This window comes from Chlorocebus sabaeus, chromosome 13 (genome assembly GCF_047675955.1).
Source record: "Chlorocebus sabaeus isolate Y175 chromosome 13, mChlSab1.0.hap1, whole genome shotgun sequence".
Classification (NCBI taxonomy): domain Eukaryota; kingdom Metazoa; phylum Chordata; class Mammalia; order Primates; family Cercopithecidae; genus Chlorocebus; species Chlorocebus sabaeus.
In genome coordinates, this window is record NC_132916.1 from 36,343,321 (window position 1) to 36,356,755 (window position 13,435).

General features: G+C 40.4%; 1 protein-coding gene across 5 annotated transcripts in view; it reads right to left on the reverse strand.

Annotated features, from left to right (window-relative positions):
- Positions 1-13,435, reverse strand: part of LAMA4 (laminin subunit alpha 4) — a 144,638-nt gene that overhangs the window by 55,089 nt on the left and 76,114 nt on the right. For all 5 annotated transcript variants that reach the window (XM_073022423.1, XM_038000999.2, XM_038000998.2 and 2 more), the window contains 4 exons: positions 13,000-13,111; positions 10,195-10,362; positions 7,491-7,684; positions 4,156-4,272 (listed from right to left, as the gene is read on the reverse strand). In XM_073022423.1, coding sequence (XP_072878524.1) covers positions 4,156-4,272; positions 7,491-7,684; positions 10,195-10,362; positions 13,000-13,111 — 591 coding nt within the window. The remainder of the gene's footprint in view (positions 1-4,155; positions 4,273-7,490; positions 7,685-10,194; positions 10,363-12,999; positions 13,112-13,435) is intronic.

Consider the following 13,435-nt stretch of genomic DNA (forward strand, 5'->3'; position numbering starts at 1 on the left):
GGTCTCTTACCTTTGCACATATTTTCCCTTTCTGGAATAATTTTCTTTTATTTTCTGTCTAATCTACCTGGAAAGCTCTACTCCTTTCAAATTCAGCTCAAATATCACTTCCTTTTTGAGGCCATTCCTAACCTCCTCAGGATGAGTTAAGTGTTGCCATGTGTTTTTATTATTCATTCATGTGTCACATGATTGTAATAATTTTAAGTGATTATTTAACTCATCATATCATACAATCCTAGGAGGCAGGAACTGAGTTTAACTTATTTTTGTAATCCCAGAATGTAGCACAAATGTTTCATAGTACAAAAGGTTTACTTTTGTGGAGGCAGTATTAAACCTCTAGCCATTTTGATTGGTCATCTGGGGAACAATACTTCGAAAAAAAAGTTTTTTAATTGTATAAGTGGAAAATAGACAACGGACCTACCACTTTTACTCATTCATTCAATCAACAAATATTCCCCGTGTGCCCATTATGGACCAGGCACTCTTTTAGGAGGTAGAATACTTTTGAACGCAGTCTCCACTTTCAAGGAATTTACAGTTTAGTGAGAGAGATACAGATAATAAACAAGTGATCAAATAAGCAAAAAAGCTAATTTCAGGGAGTAAAAGACATTTTGAATAACATATGATGGGTGGGGTGGGATGAGGAGTGAGTGGGGTAAGGGGTTCATTTGGATGGAAGGGTCATAAGGACACTAGCCATTTGAAGATCTGAGGACAGCAGGTGCAGAGATCCCGAGGCAGGAAATAAGTATGGTATGTTTGAAAAATAGGAGTTTGTTGGGCTGGAGTGCAGTGAGTGAGAAGACAGTTGGGTAAGTGGTCAGAGAAGTGGGTCTGAGCTGGGTCATGTAGGGTCTCATGTGCCAGGACAAAATGAGCTTGTTTCTTACTTTAAGTGCCACTGGGGAGTGTATATAGTAGAAATAATGTTGGTTATGTTTTTAAGGGATTGTTCTGCTGCTGCATAGAGAGGTTGTCTTGAAGGACAAGAGTGGAGACAACTGGATCAGCTAGGAGGCTCTGGTGGCAATTTAAACTGCAGATGAAGTAACTTGGACCAAAGAGCAGCAGTAGAGACAAGGAAAGTGGTCAGAAACCAAGATTCAAGGCCTGGTGTGGTGGCTCACGCCTGTAATCCCAGCACTCTGGGAGGCCAAGGCAGGTGGATCATCTGAGGTCAGGAGTTCGAGACCAGCCTGGCCAACATAGTGAAAACCCATCTCTATTAAAAATACAAAAAATTAGCTGGGCATGGTGGTGGACACGTGTAATCCCAGCTACTTGAGAAGCTGAGGCAAGAAAATTGCTTGAACTTAGGAGGCAGAGGTTGCAGTGAGCCAAGATCACTCCATTGCACTCTAGACTGGGCAACAAGGATAAAGCCACATCACAAAAAAAAAAAAAAAAAAAAGGAAAAGAAAAGAAAAAGAAAGAAAGAAATCAAGATTCATTTTAGAGATAAGGAGAAAGGAGGAAGCAGTAGTGACTTTGATCTGAGCAATTGGGTTGTGCCATTTATTGAGATGGGGAAGACTGGGGAAGGAGTGGGTTTTATTTAAGACATGTCAAGTTTGACATGTCTATTATTAATATATGGTAGACGAGATTGTGACTTTATTACAATCATACTGAGTTCTGACTTGAAAATGTCAAGTAAGCACTTGGATATGGGAGTTTGGAACTCCATGGGGTGTCATAGCTGGAGGTATAATTGTGTAATCATCGGTGTGTAATTGTTCTTTAAAGCCAAGGGGGCCAATGAAATCAGCAAGGGAGAGAGTATAGGTAGAAAAGAAGGCCTAGGACCAAGCACAGAGCCATTCATTATCCAGAGCAGAGATCAACATGGCCCAGTGTCAAGTGCAGCTCAAATCTTTTTTTTCTTTTCTTTTTCTTTTTATTTTTTTGAGACAGGGTTTCACCTTGTCACCCAGGCTGGAGTGCAGAAGCACCATCATGGTTCACTGCAGCCTCCACTTCTTGGGCTCAGGTGATCCTCCCATCTCAGTCTCCTGAGCAGCTGGGACTGCAGGCATGCATCACTATGCCTAGCTAATTAAAATTTTTTTTTGTTTTGTAGAGATGGGGGTCTCACTATGTTGCCCAGGCTGGTCTTGAATTCCTGGGTTCAAGCACTGTCCCCAACCTTGGCCTCCCAGAGTGCTGGGATTAGAGGCGTGAGCCACTGCACCCAACCGAAGCCTGTTTTTATATAGCCCTGAGCTGAGAATATATCTTACATATTTAAGCAGTTGTAAAAAAAAATAAAAACAAACAAAACCCAGAAAAAAATGAGACAGTGGTTGCACGTGGCCTGCAGAGCCTAAAATATTGACCACTTAGAGGGTGTGCAGAAGCAAAGTAAGCAAAGGGGGCTGGGAAGAAACCGCCAGCCAGGGGAGAAGCTGTGAGCGGGTACCACAGCAGCCAGGACAAGGGCACCACCTGGTGTTTAGAGGAGGGAGGACTGAGAAAGCCTGGGAGAGACAGGCGACCCTGGTTTTGGCTACAGGTGGGTCACTGGTGATCTGGACAGGAATAGTCGCAGTGAAGGGGATGGAACCCACTTCAGAAATGGCCGAGTATAGGGGACAGTGGGAGTCTGGGAGGTAGAAACAGCAATGGTAAGTCACTGTTGAAACATTTTACTGTGAAGCTGAGCAGAGTGGTAGGACAGAAGTTAGAGGGGATGCAAGCTTTATAAAATATATATATATATTTTTTTACAGGGCTTTTTTCTTTTGGATATTTAAAAGATAGGAGACAGTACAGCATGTTTGTATGCTGATGGTAGTGATTCAGTAAAGAATGAGAAACTGGGTGATCCAGAAGAAAGAGGGTATAACTTGAGTGAAACCCTGCAACCTGTTTTCAAGGTGAGATAGGATGGGGTTTGGGACACAGGGAGGGGCCGGGCAGGAGAATGAATGCTTACAACAGAGGGAAGGCAGAGGTGTGGGTGCAAATGCAGGCAGGCCAGCGGATTTGGGGAGGAAAGATCAAGGGAGTTCTTTTCTGTTTGTCTCTGATTTTTCAGAAAGCAGGAAGCCAAGTCACCAGGCAGAACTGATAGCATGCGAAGTGGGTTCCCACCAGTTGCATACAGCTGCTCTGGTATGGCCATGGTGCTGGGGATGAGTCAGTAATCTCAGGTAGGCACAACAGACGAACAGGCAGATACGGTAGTTAAGGGTATTTTGAAAGAATGATTATGTTGGTAATTTGAGTTGCTTAAGGAGGGAAGAAAGCACGTGAGAGGGGTAGGGTAAGAAAGGCAGGGAGGTCTCCATGTGGCCAGAGAATTACTGGAGTGGGCATTCTAAAGTAAGTGAGATAGGAGATGTGCTCTGGGAGGGAGATGCTTGAAACTAGGGTTTGGGAGGAGGTACTGTTACTGAGGACAAGACCTGGGTATGGCCACAGGTGGGATAACAGAGGTGGACTGGAGGATAAGCTTGCTGGAGAGGACAAGTTCAAGGAGCTGGAGGTCAGAGAGTTGGTGACTTCATCCATATGGATTTTGCTGTCACCAAGGAGACTGATGGGAGTCAGGTTGGAGAGAAAGACAGAGAGTTCGGTGTTGAAATAGTCAAAGGATGAGATGACAATCAAATGGCCTGAAAGTGATATCTTTCAAAAGGTAATAAAAATGAGCTGAGAGTTATTTCATGATAGTTCAGTTCACTGCATTTTATTGGAAATTTTCTACTTTTACAAAATGTGATTTTTATTGATTTTGAAAACCAGATTTATTAAACACAACTTTATGAGTAAAGAGCGAGTAGGATGGATCAAGAGCAGCACTTTCAGTAGAACTCTCTGCAAGAAGTTCCACTATATTCAGTGGCGCAATGCCTGTTTCTGCACATGCTTGTGCCACTGAATATAGTAGCTGCTAGCTCTGTGGCTAATGTGACTGAAGAACTAAAATTTTAATTTTATTTAATTTTAAGCAATTTAAATTTAAGTAGTCATATGTGGCTAGTGACTGTTGTACAGTGCAAGAAACTAAAACATTCAGTCATCTGATCTTTATAATGCCTGCTCACTTGATAGATCTGAATTTATTATTATTCTGTGACCCTGAGCTGCTGTTGCAAGCTGCTGGAAATACAAACCTGAACAAGTCACGTGCGTCCTTACCTTTATTATATCATCAAGTTCTGAAAGAGTTAGGCGAGGTGTTGTCAGAGAGTCCACAGATGTGCTCAGAGACATGTTCACCACTTCCATTTGTTCCCTCACTCTTTCCTGTTGTTTCTGCAGGAACGAAGAGTAAGGGAGAGTGAAATGAATACATCTTTAGGGAAAGCATCGGGGAGAGCATTAAATACCAACTTACTCTCTTTGGACTCAGACAAATCTGGGTTCCTATCCCAGCTGCACCCTTGCTGTATGCCTTTGGGACACGCTACCTGTTTGATGCTGTTTTCTCATTTATAATATGGAGACAACAACAGTAAGAATCTTGGGAGATTAGATGCATGGAGGATTATTATAACACTGTCATTTCAGAGAGAGCTAGCGCATTAGAGAGGGCATTTGACTCTTTTTCCCAGAATATAAAGGACTATGGAGACAGGATTGAACACAGGCTCTACATTTGCAGTGATTGGAATATGAATTAGTTCTAAAAGCATCTATCATGTGCCAGCTCTGGGCCTGACACAAACAGCACATTTGGACAGGAACAGAGAATATACAAAAATAATCTTAATGTCCTTTTAAAAATCAAAAGTGGCCCTACTATTAAAGCATCAAATTGTAATCTTGCTTCATACCACTCAGAGCTCTTTATTGTACATGCTCAGATGTTTTGAGAAGGGAAAGTCAATATTAATACACATCTTGATGAGTACTTTAATTTCTACCTTCACTTTTAGGTTCTAGAGGCAGGGACACTGTGATTCTGAAGAAATATTATGGAGCTTCCAGTGAGTTTAGCGTTTGAAAGAAACATAGAAAGAAACTTTAGGAGGGAAAAGTAAAAGACTCATTTTACAAGTTGAGTGAAAAATGAGTTGAAGTTACCTTAGAAACAGTGACTTAAGTTAGAGTTGAAATACATTATGGTGAAATCTAGGATATCATAGAAATAATTATAGAAGCCTAGATAGAGAAGGAAATACTTTAAAACTTTTTAAGTTCATCTTGATGTCCTTTCTTACTCCCTGCAACCTTTCCTGACTTTGTGAAAAGGAAGAAAGGAACCCATCTTCTCCAAATATGTTGCTATGGGGTAGATGTAGATCTAGAGACAGAAAAGAATCACATTTGAACATCCTCTTAATGCAAGAACATTTTAAAAGAATCAATTTCCCCTGAATATCCATCAAGCCTAATACAGTGTGACTATCTGAGATCAATTATTCTTATCTTTACAAAGACTGGGAGTTATACAGCTGTGGACAAAAGCAATACTGTAAAATGTGTGTATTAAAGTATGTAAAAGAAGGGAGTTGAAAAAAGGTTGGTATTATTTACTTCTTACAGAACTGTTTTCCTTTTACAGTGTTCTTTACCCCTTCTGTAAGTTCTCTCTGAGTGACTGCGGGAGAACACTACTAACATCCTGAAGTCAGAGACAAACTTCAAAACTGTGTGCTAATAGCACTGTATATAAGCTTATTTGCAGTAGATGAAAAACAATATGCTTCAAGTTAATGAATTTCTCCCATTGACCATATATAGCATTAGACAGAAATGAATAAAATTAGCTTTGACACAAATAAAGGTATTTCCACAGAAAAGTGGTCAGCTTGAACAAAGTAAAATATTGAAAACCGATAACTACGAAAATGACATAATTGTCACTATTCAGCATGCTTCATTGGACATATCACATATGCAAAACATAGAAAAAGTTCCATGGTCAAAAAAAAAAAAAATCACCTAAAAACAAAAAACAAAAAGAAAAAACAGTCCCGGGAAGCTAAAGCTTCAGTATATAAGAATCCCCAAACAGTGTTTTTGAAGGAGTAGTTTACTTACTTTTAAAATATACTATCTTGGCCGGGCGCGGTGGCTCAAGCCTGTAATCCCAGCACTTTGGGAGACCGAGACGGGCGGATCACGAAGTCAGGAGATCGAGACCATCCTGGCTAACCCGGTGAAACCCCGTCTCTACTAAAACTACACAAAAAACTAGCTGGGCGAGGTGGCGGGCGCCTGTAGTCCCAGCTACTCGGGAGGCTGAGGCAGGAGAATGGCGTAAACCCGGGAGGCGGAGCTTGCAGTGAGCTGAGATCCCGCCACTGCACTCCAGCCTGGGCAACAGAGCAAGACTCCGTCTCAAAAAATAAATAAATAAAATAAAAAAATAAAAAAATAAAAAATAATAAATAAATAAAATATACTATCTCATGTTCATATGATAACATTTTAATCATTCTGTTACCCTTTGGGGTTAGAAGTAAGATGACAAAATAATGTAATTGCTAGTTGTATGGCTACTATTGGCACACATCAAAATGATTAAGCTCTGTGGGTACTTTTTTGGTTTTGTATGAGAACTGAAATTTGGGGCTTATTCTTTTCTAGCCCATGCTATAGGTGTAATAGTGAAATGTAAAATTAAAATACTAAATTTGGGCCAGGTGTGGTGGCGCACGCCTGTAATCCCAGCTACTCGGGAGGCTGAGGCAACAGAATTGCTTGAACCTAGGAGGCAGAGGTTGTGGTGAGCTAAGATTGTGCCACTGTACTCCAGCCTGGGTGACAGAGTAAGACTGTGTCTCAAAACAACAACAACAAACCCACTGAAGTTTGTTTTCTAAAACACAGAGTCAAATTCCAGTAAGGTCAGATCCATTCAAATCTCTTTGTCGTAGGAAAGACTACAAAGAAAACATTGGATTTTAAATTTTGTTGGAAAGAATTAAAAGTTCATGATATTTAAATATGCAAAAGTATGCAAAAGAATAGTAAAAGTAGGGTTTAGTAATTTAGAAGTCCAAGTTAATATGAAATAAATAAGAGTATTTGTAATCATGAAGAACCAGTGTACATAAATCAAATCTGTATTACTTGAGAGTGCTACAAGCATTTGTCCATCCATCTGTTCATCAACAAATGTAGCAAATGCAAGTTACCGTGTTTGGTGCTAGGAAGATATAATTTGTGCAAGGCAGGAGTGCCGCCCTTGGATGCTCACAGTCTAGAGGTGTTAGACTAGATGCATACCATCTCACACACACACACACACACACACACACACACACACACACACACACAGAGTTATGCATTGAGCAATTAAGAGTGACTCCTAGACAGGAACATAAAAGAATATATGCTGAATGTGATGAAGCCTGGTGATCACTCCAGTGGTACAACCAATGACTGCACCAGTAGAGAGGAAGGAAGAACTCCTTCTGGCAGCTAGTGTTCTTTTTTTTTTTTAGGTGAGTTTCACTCTGTCAATCAGGTGTACCGTCACACTGCTGATGCTGAAATGCATTGATGGTGAGTGTCCACTGTACCTCGTGGTCCCGCTGCCTGGCTGCTGTGGCCCTGTTCATGTCTTCGGCATCCCTGACGTGGTTAAGGGCCTGGTCAAGTGCTTCCTGGAGATCTGACAACTTAGCATTGTAGTCGTCCAGCTGCTCCAGGACGACAGGAAACAGAGTGCGGGTCTCATTGTGCAGCCGCTGCCAGCTCTCAGCCTGGCTCAGCACTGGGAAGAAGTGGAGACAGAGGCTCAGTGTGGCTTTCTCCTGTTTGCTCCCATTCCTCCCAGCATTTTGCAAAGTTGGAAAATTTTCAGGCCATGCCTTCTTTAGCAATGGAGATTGAAGCTATTGTTCATAAAGATAGCTCCTCCGCCTTTTAGATTTGAAGTAAAAAAAATCCTAGTTTTTAGGGTTTGGGAGCCCCTGGATAACAGTCAGTTGAAAGAAGGGTTTGATTAGTTTTCCCACAGAGGTTGTGCTTTTTGTGAAAACCATGTCATTATACTATGCTTATTATTATCCAGAACATTAATAATTTTACTCGGTAAAGGGGACTTGGCTATAGTAAGGTTTTTACTATTAAAAATAACCAAACTCGTCAGTAATAAGGCAAAATGATGTGCATAACCACTCATTTTCTGTAGTTTTTCTAGGCAACCGTTTTTAGTTAGCTCTACTAGGTCAAATCCAAACCATGATTTTGGTGGAAAAAAGATTAAATGGCAATGAGATGATGTTCTTAAACTTCGCATGTGTCTTTATTCTCTGCTCAAAGACACATGCATTGAATATGTGCCTTAATTTCTGTTTTCTTCAGGGAATATTAGTTTGTCTTGTTGAGATTTTCTCCCATCACTCTAAGCAGAACACAAAAGTTCCTGGCTGAGTATAGAAAGTGTTGGAAAATGCATTCTAGGTGGAAGGAGACCGAGTGGGAGATGTCATTGGTCCCACTTCTCCAGGGCGGCCATGTTAAATTCCACAGTAGGCGATGAGCTTGGAAACATCTGGCCGTGACTGACATCAGAGCTCTAGCCTTTCTGAGTCTGACTCAGAACTGGGGCCTGAGATCTTCTTTGGTTCTTATTATTTCTAAGACTTTACACATTTGCCACCATAATTAACCTATATGTCAATAATGTCTCTCTACAGTATCCACAATAATGGTTAGCAGAAGCTGATAGTGACAGTTGTAGGAAAACGACCTACTGCCCTTTAATCGTTTTTGTGTCATTAGTCCCTCTGTAATCGAATGAAGCCTTCAGACTGCTTCTCACAGTGTGTTCTAAAATGCGTAAAATAAAATATATAGAACTTAAAAGGAGACTAATATATTTAAAAACCAAACTGGTAATATAATAATGTATATGCTTCTTTACTAATCCCTTAACTAACAAGATCTAAAGGTGGATCTAATAGCTACCATAATTTTGAGTTATTGGTGAATTTAAACAGTGTTATGAGACAGCAGCAGCTAAAATATAATATGCAAATCTGTGATTTCTCTCACTGAGTGTGTAGGTTAAACCAATTGTTTACAGCTCTTCCAATCAAGAGTGGAGTCTATCTCTCTACTTCTTGAGTCTGGGCTGGTCTTGATCAGTAAAATGGATGTGACATTGCTGAGCTCCAAGCCTTGGTTTAAGAGACCATGTGCTTTTCATTCTTGCTCTCTTAAAGGTGCTGTTATGTGAATAACCTGGACTAACCTTGTTGAGTGAAGACCTCACATGGAGGGAGAGGCCCAGCCTTCAGAGCCAGCCCCAGACATCTGAGTGAGCTCAGCCAATATATGTCACATGGAGCAGAGATGAGCTGTCCAGGTTGAGTCCAGCCTGAATTGCCAACCCATGAAAGCAGGAGCAATAAATGGTTATTGTTTTAAATGAATACGTTTGTGGTGGCTTTAGTTTAGTTTAGTTTTGTTTTGTTTTGAGACAGAGTCTCATTGTCATCAGGCTGGAGTGCAGGGTTGTGATCTCGGCTCACTGCAACCTCCACCTCCCAGGTTCAAGCAATTCTCCTGCCTCAGCCTCCTGAGTAGCTGGGACTACAGATGCATGCCACCACATCCAGCTATTTTTTGTATTTTTAGTAGAGGTGGGGTTTCACCTCATTGGCCAGGCTGGTCTCAAACTCCTGACCTTGTGATCCACCTGCCTTGGCTTCCCAAAGTGCTGGGATTACAGGGGTGAGCCACAGCGCTCGGCCTGGGATGGCTTGTTATAATAGTAATTGATAACTGATACAGTGATCAAGTCATAGATTCAATAATATTACTGTGGTTTGGTGCCTATACTCATCGCTAAAGGAAATGTTAAATTTCCACTGGAGGCTAAAAGATACTAAAGTCATTCATGGTCTTCACAGCATGAATGTTTCTGGGCTTGTAGCATTCCTGCCTTCTCAATAAAATTTCTTTTACTGTAGTTCTGGGAATTGGTTTCCTTTAGCCTTCCTTCTACTGTTTTATACGTTTTCATCAAATGCTATAGATTCCTTATGGCATCTCAGCTGTTTTCAGGGGCTCAAAGTTGGGCCTGAATCTAAAAATCTTGGTTATAAAGTCAAGTTGTCCTGAATGATTCCCTGTGGCCTCATGTAGATTCTAAATAGTTCTGAACACAGGAAATTGGTTGCTTTGACTATATGTTGCCCTAGGTTTACCGTCTGCTCTTGGACCCACAAAGAGGGCAAACATGTGCTGGGTCAGCTACGAGAGGAATACACCTACGTTCGTGAGCCTCATCTGCCTCCTCATCCACAAGCTCCCGTTGGGTGAAAAATGGTTGACGGCGTCTAATCTCCTCAAGCATCTTCTGGGCCAACACCAGCTTCTCAGAGATTTCCTTGGGGCTAAGTTCATGCTCTTCCCCATAATAGAGCATCTTGTTGTTGATCTCTGAAAGGAAGAACATGGTGAAACAAGGCAGCAGGGAGAGATGATCGGGCACTAGAAATGCAAGGGAGCGAGGGCTGTGGGCAAAGGACAGGGCAGATCCTGAAATGGAAAGAGAGACTCGTTCAAAGGCAGCGTGCTAGTGTTCATGCTGTGAATTGCAGCGAGCATGGAAGCTCATCACCTAATCCACGAAGGAGAAAGACACAAGGAAACCATTCTTCTCTGCTTCCTATGTGGAGTCTTCAGAATGGGAACTGGCTAATGCAAAACCTGCTTGGCTTTCATCCTCATCTGGTTTCCACAGTGATTCGAGAATGCTAATATTCAGCATGAAATACTGTAACTTGATATTCAAGGCATCCAAATCTACAGTCTTTGATCAGCCTTTTATATAACATATTTAACTTAGAGAAAATGCTCAGCGATCACTCCTGTCATGGGTGAGATTATTAATATGAAGGAGTTATTAATTGTATTTTAGACAAAGATTTGATCAAAGCTTTAAGCCAAAATGAGAGCATATTGCTAGCTGTCCAAATGAGTCTTTCAAATTATTTCACAGGCTAAATATAAAATGGGGGTTTGTTATAATATGATGTGAGCTTTGGCTCATTCATAATTATTTTTTGGCAGTTGCTGTTTGCCTTCTAGAGTGTGACCACTCTGGGTCATTTTCACCCTACTTCCATATGTCGGGTGGAGAATTTTAGAACTGGAGGGACCACTGAGGCTCAAAGGGATTAGGTGACCTGTCTAAATATTAGCAGACTGAAATACTTCTTTGAATCCCTCATTCCTACTACATATGATGAGAAGAAAGGTATGTAATTGTCACCTTGTTCTACTGCAGCTCCAGGAGGAAGCATTTTATCTTCCTGGCATAAATGAAATTGCGTGTCTGTGGTTTACTATGATCTATGTGGTTGGCCAGACCTGATGGGTAAACAAACATTGGTGTCACATAAATCATACCAGGATAAAGGGTTGTATTTTATGTAGATAATAGTTTGAAGGTCACCAGCGGTTATTTTAGAGATGGCTGGGAATAAGGAATGACATATAATTGGTGTACAGCATTCCAGAATTACATAAAGGGATGAAACATCCACTCTTCAAGTAAAGTCTAAAATATTAACCTGTGAAACAAACTAAATGAAAATATTTTTTCCTCAGCTCTAGCACTTGCGATGCTGAATTCTTTGGCATTTTGATGCAAGTCTTATATTTACAATTTTGACTTGTTTTAGTTTAGCTACTTGCAGTATAGATTAGAAAAGGGAAATACAGGCAACAGTATTTTTGCTTTTGGTCTTTGGAGACTATTCATACATTATATTAAAAATTTAAAAACTGATAGAAGTTATTGTTTCCCATTTACATTTCCCTTGTATTTTTTTCATCTTTTCCCATGCTTAAAGGATCAAATAAGAGGGTTCAGATCCTTTGCAAATGAAACACTTTTGAATCAAAACATGGGTTACAATAGCAAAGGTGAATTATTTTCTCTGAATAGCTTACTAGGGTCCTGGCATTTGCTGCCTAAAGAGGCATTTATTTCTTAGTTGGATAAGGTCATGTTATCTTCCAGGTTCAATCTTACTTTTTGAACAAATCAATAGTAACTCTAAAATGCTATAGAAAAAGAATATTTTGTCAGGAAATGCAAAAATATGAGCTATGAGAGAGGATGTGAGTGAGGAGTGTTTGGATTGCATGTCATTTGCTTTTATTGTTTATTATAGGCATCAAAGGAAACACGACAAATGATTAATCTTTTCTATATCCCTTTGCATGGAATATGCCCCAGTATAAAGACATGAATCTTCCACTGTGGGTCGCTTTACTGCCACTGTGCCCTGGGATGCACTTGGTATTGTCATCCAGCCCTTAATATATAGTGTAATAAAAACTATGGAAATGCAGATACTGGATCTTAGCAAACTCTCACCCAAGGAATTCTTCTTTATCCTATAACAGATGAAATCTGCTGTTTTTCGCTGGTAAATTGCAGTCCAGCTATTAGTGCACTATTAAAATAGTCTTCAAGATTATCCTGCGTTTATTGGAAGTGAGAGCACAAATTAAGCAAACCTCCAAGAGGGAAGGTACAATCATTCACAATGCTTTAGGACAAAGGAATCTCCCACAGTCCCCCGCCTTCCTTCTCTTCTGGGTTGGGAGCCCAAGCATGTTGCCCGATTGGCCTTTGGGAAAGCCCATCATAGAAACAGCTTGTGATGATTTGGGTCAACTGACAGTTTACTGGCATTCTAAAGGCAATGTTGTTTTCTGCAAATAACTGGGAACAATCTGTGACTCCTACTCAACTCTTGCATTTTAGAGACACCATAGCATGCAGTCTCCTCTGTCAGAAGGGTATTCTGAGGAATGCCTAAAAAGGGAACGATTTTATACATTGATCCTTGAACATCAAAACATAGTAAGTAGGGATGAGTGCTCAGAAATCCCAGATAAACAAACTTGAAATAAAGACCTTATACAAGTTTAAACCCATAATACTGTACCAACAAGTTCCTGGCACACAGCAAACACTGAACAGTAGCCATTGTGTCTACTGTTGTTAATAACATGAGTGTTTTCTTGGTATTAAACTGAACCAGAAGAGAATATATTTACCTTGGATTTTATCCCTCATATCATGGGCTTGCTCTACAAGCTGACTTGCGTGTTTAATGGTGTCCATGCTTTCCTTCTGAATAAGTTGCCCTTTTCTGGAGGCTTGATTTTCCTACAAATAATCCATATAAAGCTAGATTAAATGTATGAGAAAAGAATGTTGCATAAGCACAGATAGGGAATGGTGGGCATAATGTATTTCATAAACATAAATCTTCCTGGCATGTGAAAGTTCCATAACATATAACATCATCCCAAAAATAATGCATGAAAGCTAATGTGATGGCCAGTTCTAAAATTTTTTTGACTTTTCCATAAGCTATTGGGGTACAGGTGGTATTTGGTTACCTGAGTAAGTTCTTTAGTGGTAATTTGTGAGACTTTGGTGCACCCATCACCTGAGCAGTATCGACTGCACCATATTTGTAGTCTTGTA